This window comes from Notothenia rossii (assembly GCF_949606895.1).
Source record: "Notothenia rossii genome assembly, chromosome: 8".
NCBI classification, from domain to species: domain Eukaryota; kingdom Metazoa; phylum Chordata; class Actinopteri; order Perciformes; family Nototheniidae; genus Notothenia; species Notothenia rossii.
The window spans coordinates 56,775,764-56,787,954 of NC_136906.1; the positions used below are offsets into that span (position 1 = coordinate 56,775,764).

The 12,191-nt window shown below is 47.5% G+C and overlaps 1 protein-coding gene across 2 annotated transcripts; it reads right to left on the bottom strand.

Annotated features, from left to right (window-relative positions):
- Positions 1-2,723: 2,723 nt before the first annotated feature.
- LOC307016117 (P2Y purinoceptor 14-like) lies at positions 2,724-4,864 on the bottom strand. Of its 2 annotated transcripts, none has more exons than XM_079645155.1 (2): positions 4,601-4,864; positions 2,724-4,013 (listed from the first exon to the last, which is right to left on the bottom strand). In XM_079645155.1, exon 2 carries the CDS (start codon positions 3,989-3,991, stop codon positions 3,338-3,340), a length of 654 nt encoding a protein of 217 aa, XP_079501281.1. In that variant the 5' UTR covers positions 3,992-4,013; positions 4,601-4,864; the 3' UTR covers positions 2,724-3,337. The 2 variants fall into 2 exon arrangements, with proteins under 2 accessions (XP_079501281.1, XP_079501280.1); XM_079645154.1 differs by having other exon boundaries at positions 4,399-4,620.
- Between the last annotated feature and the right edge of the window lie 7,327 nt (positions 4,865-12,191).

A 12,191-nucleotide genomic window follows, 5' to 3' on the forward strand; every position in this document is an offset into this window, starting at 1 on the left:
CACACACACACACACACACACACACACACACACACACACACACACACACACACACACACACACACACACACACACACACACACTTGGGGCTGGGCCCACCTGTCACTTTTTATGCATACTAATGTGATTGAAACATTTTTTATTATAAACCATAAGGCACAACAGTGGGGGCTTTTCACACCTGTGAATACACATCAACCCCCTCCTATCGACGGATATCACACCTACTTGGGATATCACACCTACTTGAGATCTCACAACTCGATCAAAGGGGAGGCGGGACTTAGCTCATTTGCATAATTGGGGGAGGTGTGACCTGTCACTTTTTTATGCATACTAATGTGATGGAAGCGGGATGAATATTACTACTAACATCAGGTTGAAGCTGTTATTAAGTAATGAATACGAGTGATAAGTGCCATTTAGTAAGAGTATTCACCACATCGTTTCCCGAAGGGTTTAGTTCATTAAATACGATTTGACCTTATCAATAGTAGCTATATGAGAGAATACCACTCGCTTTGGCACCATTTATTTACCACACATCCCAGGGGCCACTGATTAATACAGGTCAAGTTACAGGGCTTCCATCAGATTGTTATCCTTCATTTTGCTGAATATCACCAGATAACCTTAATCATGCTTAAGCACTGATTAAGTGAATCATAAGTTATAGTAAAAGTGTTCAAAATCAAGGACAAAACATGGCTATGTGGGGGAAGAAGGTGTACATATAACGTACTGCATGTTGCTCCTTCTAATGATTATGAAGGTTGGCAGTTATGTCAGTTTTGTAGTGCAGAGTTACAGAACAAAGGTTTCAGACTATTATGGAAAGATAATGTTTCCCTCTTAAATATGGTATATTGTTTTACAAAATTGGCACTTATTGTCTTTTTACACAATCCACTCTCCAAAATCATGTTCCCATAATATAAAGTGCATTCTGATATAGTTTCGATGAAAACCTAATTGAGGTACGTATTTTATATGGGAGATCCGTTGCAGTTTTTAACACATCGTTAAAACCCATGGTTTTGAATGTAATCCAAAATAAATTGTTATGTTAAGTTATGGATCATGGTATGGCTTAACATGAGTATCTTTCGTACATTGCGTGCCGTGTGTAAATCGATATTAATAAATGTGGAAGTGTTCTCCTGTAGTACATTTCCATGTTTGCAGAATTCCGCTAACTTTGAGTAAAATGACAAAAATCCAGTATAATTGATATAAATATGTCAAATCCCAGGCCAGAGATGGAGTACTCGAGTCCTGGACTCGGACTCGAGTGCCGGTTTTCAGGACTCGTCGCTCGACTCGGACTTGGACTCGTGAATTCTCGCGCAAGATGACTTGGACTCGGACTCGTGAATTCTCGCGTACGATGACTCGGACTCGACTTGTACATTGACGCTCCGACTTGGACTCGAGCAAGTTTTCTCTGGAGTCTGATGTCCTCTATCCTGGCACGTGCACCGGTGAGGCGAGTTAACGTACTGGGCCCCGCTATTCCAGTCTAAAGATGTCTAGATGTCACACCCCGCATCGTGCTGTATGCTTTCACACATTCTGCTTCCACATTGGAAAAGAGCTGCGCAAAATGCTCGTTATGTGGAAACAATATTGAAGAGAAGGCTCCGTAACACATTATTCTAAGGATCGAGTTCAGACATATAGGTTGTCTTGAAAACTATCATCAGAGTAACTGATCTAATCAATAAATAAAGATTCAGCCGATAACACAAAAGCACATGGCTACTTAACATGCAGAATGACATTTGCATGCTAAGTAGCCATGTGCTTTCTGGGGCTAAATCTTTATCAGTAAACCAATTTAACCGGTAAAAGTTCCTTCAAAATAAGAGTCCCGATCTTATTACTATCAAAATAAAAGTGCAAAACGAAAAGTTTACCAGAAGAAAATATTGGCAAACAAATATAATCATTTCTCTAAAAGGTAACTCATTTGAAATATAGTTAGACATATTAAAGGTCATTTACAATAATAATATTACTATTAGTAATAAACTTTATATTTGTATAGCACCTATTACAATAATTGTATCCAAACTCGCTTCACAGCAGTTCAAAAGACAGATTAGTATAACATGACAGGATAAAAGCAATGTAGAGGAGCAGCTACATTTCAACACATATATCCACGAAGATTAATACATGAAGACTTGTGACTCGGACTTGACTTGGACTCTTCTTAGGTGACTTGGACTTGGACTCGAACACAGGTAATGATGACTCGGACTCGACTCGGACACACCTTGGGTGACTCGGACTTGGACTCGAACACAGGTAATGATGACTCGGACTCGACTCGGACACTCCTTGGGTGACTCGGACTCGGACTCGACTACGACTCTCCCTTGGTGACTCGGACGTGGACTCGGACTCGAAGAGTGGTGACTCGAGAGTGACTTGGACTCGTGAATTGGTGACTTGACTACAACACTGTGCCAGGCACATGCAGAAGATGTTATAGGGGAAGGGGCTCAAATGCTTAACAGGCCATTATGACAATTTATTGGGACAGTGTTGAAGGATTATTCAAATGGGTGTATTTCAAACTAAACTATGAATAAAGTTAGTGCAAACCCTTCATGACAGTTATTTATTCCTCTAAGCACATTTTCCATAATGGCATTAGGCATACTTGCTACAGTAATAATAGGCCTTAAAAAAAAATTGCTGATATTTTATGCATTAGACACAGTTTATTATATTTTATTAATTGATTTAAGATACTTTTTACATAAAAGGTAAGCTAACACATTGTAACTTGACAAAATATCATGTTTTTTGTTCTAAAAATAAATAAAATCAGATTCACTATAAGAGGTCGCGTTAACCAAATATTTTCCAACATTTTTTAACAATGATGGAAAAATCATTTGACAGATGAGAACAAACTCGGAGCAGCGCCAAAGTTTCCCCGCAGCGAGGCTCCGGTGTTATGCCGTGTTATGCATGCCCGCTAAAAAGGAAATGATACCGTTTCCAAACCTAACTTTGTCGTACAAATCATTGAAATGTCTGAGTTTTGGCTTTATGCTGTGAGCACTCCCGCAAAGTGCAGTGGGCATGCATAACACGGCGCTAACAGTTCACGAGCGTAAAAGAAAAAAAAAAAAAAAAAAAAAAAAAGGGACTTACATTTGACAAAAATGTCCTTTCTTTAATAGGGCAAAAGCGCAGGTGCTCAAGCCCTCCTTGGGGTCTATCTGTGCACGTGCCTGTTAGAGACTCAACCTGGTCTCCCCCCTTTCCTCTTTTCCTCTCCGCTCTTGCTGTCCCAAATATATTTTTTGATTTCCTCTCCTCTTTAGCCTCCTTCGCTTGTCTCCTCCCCTCCTTTTCTCACCTCCTGTCCCCCTCCTAAATATGTGACAGACTGACCGGTGGTATGTGACCCCTTCCACCTCTCTCCCCTCCCCCTTCTCCCTGAAAGTTTCCTGATCAGCGACTCCCTGAAGGTGCGGCACATGAGGAAGTAGATGACGGGGTCGAGGCAGACGTTGATAGCGGAAAGGAAGAGCGTGGCCTCCTTTAGCTGTACCATCAGGGAGCCCTTGCAATTCTCGCACAGCGTGTACACTAAGAGCAGCACATGGTGCGGCACGAAGCACACGAAAAACACTATCAGGATGCTGAAGATGCTGCGCTTCGATTTCCGGCAGATGTCACTCTCGTCGCGGCGCACGCGGCGGTAGGAGCGGTACAGATGGCAGGCGATGGAGGTGTAGCAGAAGAAGAGCAGGGACAGCGTCAGCCAGAAGAGGGCGTTGTTGAAAAAGATGGAGAAATCGTGCCACTGCTGGCCCAGCAACGTCTTCAGCTCCACGCAGAGTCGCAAGTGTGTCTCCTTAGCCGGCTTGCTGGTGAGCACCACGTTGGGCAGCAAGAAGAGGAACAGGAAGCTCCACGTGAAGAGCGCCAGCCCCTGCGCAAAGCCCACTCTCTGCAGGAGGGGCAGCATTGAGACCCTGCACCACCTCGACCTGCAGGAAGAAAAAAAAAGTATCCTTTAAGAGTTTACATAGAACTCACCCTACTAAAGAAGAAAGGTTTAAGGTAAGGTTTAAGCTAAATATAGATTCAGCGGTAAAAATAATGTGAAGGTACAGTAAAATGGATAGGAGTGTAATAACACACTTTGGCCACCAGGCGCATTGTCTAAACAATGTGGTAGACTTAAAGGTCCCATGTCATGCTTTTCTGGTTATTACCCGTCCCCTTGTGGGTTATGTAGCTTCTGCAGATGGGGCTGCTGCAGCCCCCTCAGCACCCCCTGTTTAACAATCAACAAAAAGAGAACTCCAAAAGGGAGTTTTACAGATTATACAGAGTAATAAGTAGTACACAAAAAGGGAAACAAAACCTCACGTTAAACAGGGAGATGTTAAAAACACAGCTCCTGCTAATCGACAGGCGCTAACCGCTAAGCGTCCCTGGATCCTATTTACACAATCGTACCAAAGTACTGTACCCAACTAAGCACAGAAACACTAGTTCAACACGCTGCTAAACAGTACAACTTTAACACATAACACAAGAGCACTAAACGTCAACCAAATGAGTAAAGTACAGCAAGAGACTAGAGGCGTCTGTCCCACATCACAGAGCCTCCAGAGTGATGATTGTCCCCAGGCTTTGAAGTCATCTCCAGCAGGTGCGCGCCGGCTATGCGCTGCGATTGGAGTGCGTCGGGCCCGGTTTGCTCCAATCACAATCTTCAGGGGGCGGACCAGGAGATGGCAGCCAATGACGTCAGGGCAACCGCACAGCTCAGTTGCATAACACAGTTTAACACAATCAAGGCGACCAGGAAGGCAGCAGCCGTAACAGAGTGTAAGAGAGAGAGAGAGGTCCCAGGTTGTTATATTGAAAATATTCTGGAGAATATTTGTCATTGTTCAGAGGTTGTTGTGTTGAGAATATTCAGGAGAATATTTGTCATTGTTCAGAGGTTGTTGTGTTGAGAATGTTCAGGAGAATATTTGTCATTGTTCCAATGATAATAAACAAACATTTGCATAAAGCATATTTGTCCACTCATATGTTGATAAGAGTATTACAAACTTGAAAAATATTCTTCTAAGCTACATTTAGAACAGATAAAAAATGTGCGATTCATTTGCGATTAATCGCAATTAACTATGGACATCATGCGATCAATCGCGATTAAATATTTTAATCGACTGACAGCCTTAATTTTAACGTTTTGTTCCACAACATAAAAATACTCCACTAAACACCTCACTGGTGAATTAAAAAACGTAATATCGTAATATTGTTGGGTAACAACGACTCATTCCTGCACTGTTATATTATTTTTGTTTTAAAGGCCATGTAATGCATCTAACACAGGTGTTTTTTAACATGTAGTTTAGATATCACCAGAATAAATTATTATTTTTTTTTTTTAAGTTTGGTCATAAATAAATGACATATACGTTAAAAAACGATGTTGGTTCCGAAGTTTGCCGAGTATGCCCCCGATCACTCCCGAACGAGCGGTGACGTCACACGTGGCAAATATTGCCATTTGATCAAATCAGTCAAAATGGCAAGCAACGCAACAACTTCAGACAGTGATAGCGATCATTCAAGCTCAGATTCGGTGTGTTATCTGGATTCAGTTACAGAAGTAGAGAGTGAACCAGCTAGCCTTTCACTTCAAGGCATCTTGCCTTATCAGTACGAGCCTCCTGCCCGGCAATTGAACAACGAGGCAGAAACGTGTGAAAGAGAAGCGGATTCCGCAGCCGGCGAGACTCGAGTCGGCAATACTGAATGGTAAATTCTGTTTTATTTAATTTGACCTGCACTAAATGTCGATCTTAATTTGTCATCTGTTCCTCACACGTCCGGCAGATATTGTTTTTTTTTAATGTTATGTACAATATTCAGGTGTACATGTCAATGCTATGAAAGCATGCCCACTGCAGATGAATGTGTTGCAGAGAGATCTGGCAGGTGATGGAACAAATAGACAGTTTGCAACCTACTGACCAGATAGAAGACACCAACGAGAAATCAAGGTGCATTATTAGCCACCCAGGCTTTAGAGAAGGCTGTCTCAGTGTTTGGACACTGAAAATAGCGTATCTTCAATACAAACAACAACACAGAGCAGTTGATGGCCCACTACACCAGTAAGTAAATATTGATTGACCCAACTGCCAATTGCAGTTCTCATTCATAACACTCCGTTCGATGTCTCACTATGGGATGTGCCTCATCGCGGAGCAAACAGAAGCATCAATCTCATTACGCCAATCCTGATTGGCTGGTGATCTTGACGTCAGCGTCAGGGAATCCACCCCCTATAAGTAGCTTGCGCTACGCCGCATGCGTCATTCAAACACCTCTTCTCGCTTCAGAGCACATCTCTATATTGGTAGCCGGGCTAGCTCACACAGTCCACAGACGGAACCAAGCTATCCAAGCTAACTTCGGTCGACGGGCGCTCGCCGGCTACTTCGATATATACTTCTGCAAGAAGACTGTTAATACTAACACACCAGTTAGTATTGCAAATCGACCTCGCCGTTTTTTCTTCGGAAATAAAGGTAAGGTTTTGATTTTTTTTTTCAAGCTAGCAACACACGTGTTGCTAGTTTGTCTTCCCTCACTACCGACACCACGGTAGCGAGGACGTTTTTTCTTTTTCTCTCTCACACCAGAGGAGGGGAAGATAAAAAGGGTATTAACACACCAGTTAATATTCTTTGAGAATAAAATTCTACACCGTCGTTTTTTCTCCGGATTAACGACAGGTGGGGAAGTATTTTTTCTCAGCAACGTACCTGTTACGAGCGGGTCCTCTCCACGCCGTCACCACGGCGACCGAGATGGACGCTTCTCTCCCTCACACCAGAGGAGTCAGGGACTCGGAGGCTCGGCTCTGTGGCTGCGGGTTGAAGATATCAGGCACAGACTCACACCAGGTCTGCTCGTCCTGTCTCGGGCTGGAACACGCCCAGGAGGCTATCGACAACCCCGGCTCGTGCGGACATTGTGCCCGCTTCACCATCAAGAGCCTCCGCCGACGGCTAGCACGCCAAGCTAGCTTGTCGGGTCAGGACTCCCTCATGTCCTCTGATTTACCGGACGGAAATCAGGACACGGGGGCGTCCACCACAGAGATGGAGCCCCGCACTGTGTCGGTCTGGGGCTCATCAGTAGTGGCAGCTGCAGAACCGGAGTCCCGCGCCGTGTCAGGCTGGGACTCGGTGGCAGCGAGGGACGTGCGAGCGGAGCCCCGCGCTGTGTCAAGCTGGGGCTCCCAACTGGACCTCACCATGGTCTCGCCCGCGGATGATGTCCCGGAGTTGGACTACATGGAGGACGAAGAGGATGAAACCTCTGGATTCCTCCTGTCCGACTCTGATGAGCAAGACGATTATGTCTTCGTGTCATCAGCTCAGGCTGCAAAGCCGGGAGCGATGGCTGCTCTCCCGGGCGATAGCACACCAGCTTCGCCCTGTCTGAGTATAGACCTGCAGGCCATGTGTCAGCGTGCCGCAGCCAGACTAGACATCCCATGGCCCGAAATGGCCAAGGAGACCTCCAGGTCCCGTTACGAGGGGAAAAATTTGCCCCAAGCAACGAGGACAAAGAGGCAACTCCTGCCGGTCTTCCCGGAGATGTTGGATGAGGTGTCGGTCTCGTGGAGAGACCGGCCCTTCAGCAACAAGGCCCCAATCCAGGGTGCCTCCTCCCCTAGACTGCGACGGTATGGAGAGGCTCGGCCTGCTCCGCATACCGCCGATGGAACCGCTGGTGGCAGCTCACCTCCTCCCGAGGATGGCGACTACACCGAGCAGGAACCCCACGCTGCCGGCAAAGGCGGACTGGTTCCAGTCAACCATGACTGAACGGTCCTACAGAGCCGCAGCATTGTCTGCCAGGGCTTTGAACATTTCCTCGCTGCTAACCGCTTACCAAGCGGAGCTCTGCGAGGATCTATCGAGTAATCCTGGACTGGCAGTACTGGACGAGATAGCCGCGATCACGGACATCTGTCTCCGTGTTCAACGCTGCGCCGTCCAGGCCACGGGAAAGGCAATGGGAATTATGGTGGTGCAGGAAAGAGCTAGATGGCTCAACCTCACCAACCTCCCAGACCGGGAAAGAGAGGATGTGCTGGACATGCCCATCGTTCCCGAGGGGATTTTTGGATCTGCGCTCGCTTCTATGCAGAAGAGATGCGAGTCCAAGAAGAAGGAAGACGAGGCCCTCCACCTCTGTCTTCCTCGATGGGTCCAGCCGCTGCCTTCACAGCGGCAGTCCCTCGCCCAAGCTACCTCAGCTGCTCGGTTTAAAGTACCGAAACAGCAGAGGTCACGGCCCGCCCCGAGTCCCCAGCCCAGGCAGGAGACGAAGGCGAATTGGCCCAGAAAGTCTCCGGTTCCGGCTGCAGCCCAGGCGCAGCCAACCCGGAATTTCGGCCAGCAGGCGAGGAAGAAGAAGCTGGCGGCCTGACAGCCTCCTCTTCTTCCCTCGGTGACGGAGCTGGAAGGTTCCCCAGCTCCAGATGTGTTCCCGCTGCCTCGAGAGATGCCTCAAAGCCATCCTCAAGTGCACCAAAACACATGTCACAATATTGCTCTGTTTTCTCGGATAAAGCATTTTCCGCTGACGCATCCAGGCCTCAGGCTGAGGGCGCAGCTCAGAAAAATGAAAGAGAAAACAATAAAACCAATAAACAGCCCGCCATTTGTTCCCCTTTTGAGAGCAGCTACGGCCTCTCTCAAAAGGCGGACGATGAACGGGTCTGTGAAGGCACCGCCGCCACGCGCATGCGCAGTAACGACTGGGGCTGTGAGGCTACCACCGTCACGTGCAGGCGCAGTGCCGGCTGGGGTTGTGAAGGCACCTCCGTCACGCGCATGCTCAGTGTCGGTGGGGACTGTCAAATCGGGGTACCACCGTGTTCAGACACTAGAGGGCCCCATAACACAACAAATAGAGACTCAGAGGGCAAAAGACGTGACATCTCCGCTGGCTCTAAGGAGCGAACAGTGGAAGATGCTCACAACGTCTGCTTGGGTGTTCAAGACAGTTACACGGGGTTACAGACTCCAATTCGCTGTCACCCCCACTTGCTTCTCGGGCGTTCTGTATTCACAGGCCCGAGGGGAGTCAGCCCACATTCTAGAAAGAGAGATTCTCTCACTTCTAGAAAAGAAGGCTATATCTATAATACCCGCCGAGCAGAGTCAGAGCGGCTTTTATTCCAAGTATTTCCTCGTTCCCAAACGGGGAGGGAACGGAATTCGGCCAATACTAGATTTGAGGGCTCTGAACAAATATCTAAGAAGATACAAATTCAGAATGCTCACTCACACATCTCTGCTGCGTCTCGTGCGACAAAACGACTGGTTTACATCAGTCGACCTGAAAGATGCGTATTTCCACATCCCAGTATATTACCCACACAGGAAATATCTGAGGTTCGCATTTCAGGGGATCTGTTACGAATACAGAGTACTTCCCTTCGGTCTGTCTCTCAATCCAAGAGTGTTTGTACGATGTACGGAAGCCGCGATAGCCCCGTTAAGACAACAGGGTATTCGCCTGGCAACCTACCTAGACGACTGGCTGCTTCTCGCACAGTCGGAACAGGAGGCTATTACGCAGACAAATGTCCTCGTAAAGCACCTGCTCAACCTGGGTTTCATAATAAACACAGAAAAGAGCATGTTGTGCCCGGCACAGAGTGTACTCTTCCTGGGTTCACACCCACCTGTCAGCGGAAAGAGTGAAAGCTTTCAGAGCTTGCCTCGCTCATTTCCAGCTGCGCAAACATGTTCTTTTCAGATCATGCCTGCGGTTACTGGGGCTCATGGCGTCAGCCATCCTGGTTGTACGACTGGGACGGTTACACATGAGGGAGTTTCAGCGCTGGGTAGCCGCTCTAAAACTAAACCCCGCGCGTCATGGAGCACGGAGAGTGATGGTTACTGTGAAATGCGTAATGGCACTGCGCCACTGGCTGCACCCGACTTTTCTGGTACGGGGCGTGCCTATGGGTGCTGTCCTTTCACGGAAGGTGGTCACCACAGACGCATGTCTGACAGGCTGGGGAGGTATTTACGAAGGTCGTCCGGTGAGGGGTCTCTGGAGCAGAGACCTCCAGCAGTCGCACATAAATTACCTGAAGCTTTTAGCGGTGTTCCTCACCCTAAAACGCTTTCTGCCTTTTCTCAGAGGACACCATGTCCTTGTGAGGACGGACAATACGACCACAATATCGTATATAAACCGACAAGGGGGTTTGCGCTCTCTCCAGTTACACATGCTGGCACGCAAACTGATCTTGTGGAGCTGCGGCCGTCTCCTCTCTCTGAGAGCGACGCACGTACCGGGTGTGATGAACCTCGGGGCAGACCTGCTGTCCCGAGGTGTACCACTATATGCAGACTTGACTCTACATCCAATGGTTGTGAGCCAGCTGTGGGTGCGTTACGGCCGAGCCGCGGTAGATCTGTTCGCATCAAAAGAAAATGCTCACTGTCAGCTTTTCTTTTCAATGCGCGATCAAAACGCACCATTAGGCGTGGACGCGCTCGCGCACATTTGGCCTCCGGTCCTCCTGCTTCCTCCACTAGGTCTCTTTATGACTGTAAGTGGAGGGTGTTTGAGGACTGGTGCCTTCAAAAAGGGCACACCTCTTTTCAATGCCCTGTGGGAGTGATTTTATCATTTCTACAGGACCTAATTGATAAACACAGAGCTTTCTCCACGATCGAAGTCTACCTGGCTGCTATTGCTGCATGCCATGTGGGTTTTGAGGGTAAGACGGCCGGCCAGCATCCTCTGGTCTGCCGTTTTATGAAGGGAGCTCGCAGGCTCCTTCCTGTTTCCAGGTCACTGGTGCCCTTATGGGACTTGACAGTGGTTTTAGATGGGCTCACTCGAGCCCCATTTGAACCCCTGGAAGAAGCTGACATGAAGCACCTGTCACTCAAGACAGTGCTGTTACTGGCCCTGGCATCCGCCAAGCGAGTCAGTGACATTCATGCGCTATCTGTACATCCTTCATGCACTCAGTTCGCCCGAGGGTTAACGAGAGTGTTGCTGAAGCCCAACCCTGCCTTTATACCTAAGGTGGTTGGTTCATGTACCCCCTTTGACATTGAGGCATTTCCTCCGCCGCTGTGTCCCTCCGGGGAACAGCAGCCGAATTTGCTATGTCCAGTCCGTGCTTTACGCACTTATATGGACAGATCAAAAGAGTTTCGTCATAATGACCAACTCTTTGTGTCCTGGGCTAACCCTCAGAAGGGCAAGCCTGTTACTAAGCAACGGCTCTCTCACTGGATTGTGGAGGCAATTGCTTTGGCTTACACGAGTCAGGGTCTGCAGGCACCTTCGGGTTTGCGTGCTCATTCGACTCGTGGTCTGGCTACATCCTGGGCTTTGTTCAGGGGTGTTTCCATCCAAGACATTTGGCAGCAGCGAGCTGGTCCTCGCCGCTCACTTTTGTCCGCTTTTACAGATTAGACGTCTTTGCTCCCAGTGTGGCCCATGCAGTGCTGGGCCCCCTGCTGAGTTAGAGCTCTAACTGTTAAGTTCTGGTTGGTCTTGGTGACTTTTGAGATAAGCTCGTCTGGCAATACGGGAGCTACAATATCCCATAGTGAGACATCGAACGGAGTGTTATGAATAAGAACTATAGGTTACTTACGTAACCCCAGTTCTCAGAGTAACATGAAGTGAGATGTCTCATCAGACGGCCCTCCTTGCTATGGTGAAGCGAGAAGAGGTGCTTATTTTGAATGACGCATGGGGCGTAGCGCAAGCTACTTATAGGGGGTGGATTCCCTGACGCTGACGTCAAGATCACCAGCCAATCAGGATTGGCGTAATGAGATTGATGCTTCTGTTTGCTCCGCGATGAGGCGCATCCCATAGTGAGACATCTCACTTCATGTTACTCTGAGAACTGGGGTTACGTAAGTAACCTATAGCTTTGCTTTCATATAATACTTTTAGTCGCTACAGATATGATGGTACACATTTAAAGATACCATTAAACTCTTTCAAGCAGTCAAAAACAGCTTGGCTTTTATGTTTTTTGTGTATGCAAGTTCAATGTATGCTTGGGAAAATAAACAACTACACATGTGAGGAAATATATAAGAGGTCTATGATTCTGTCAAGCAGTC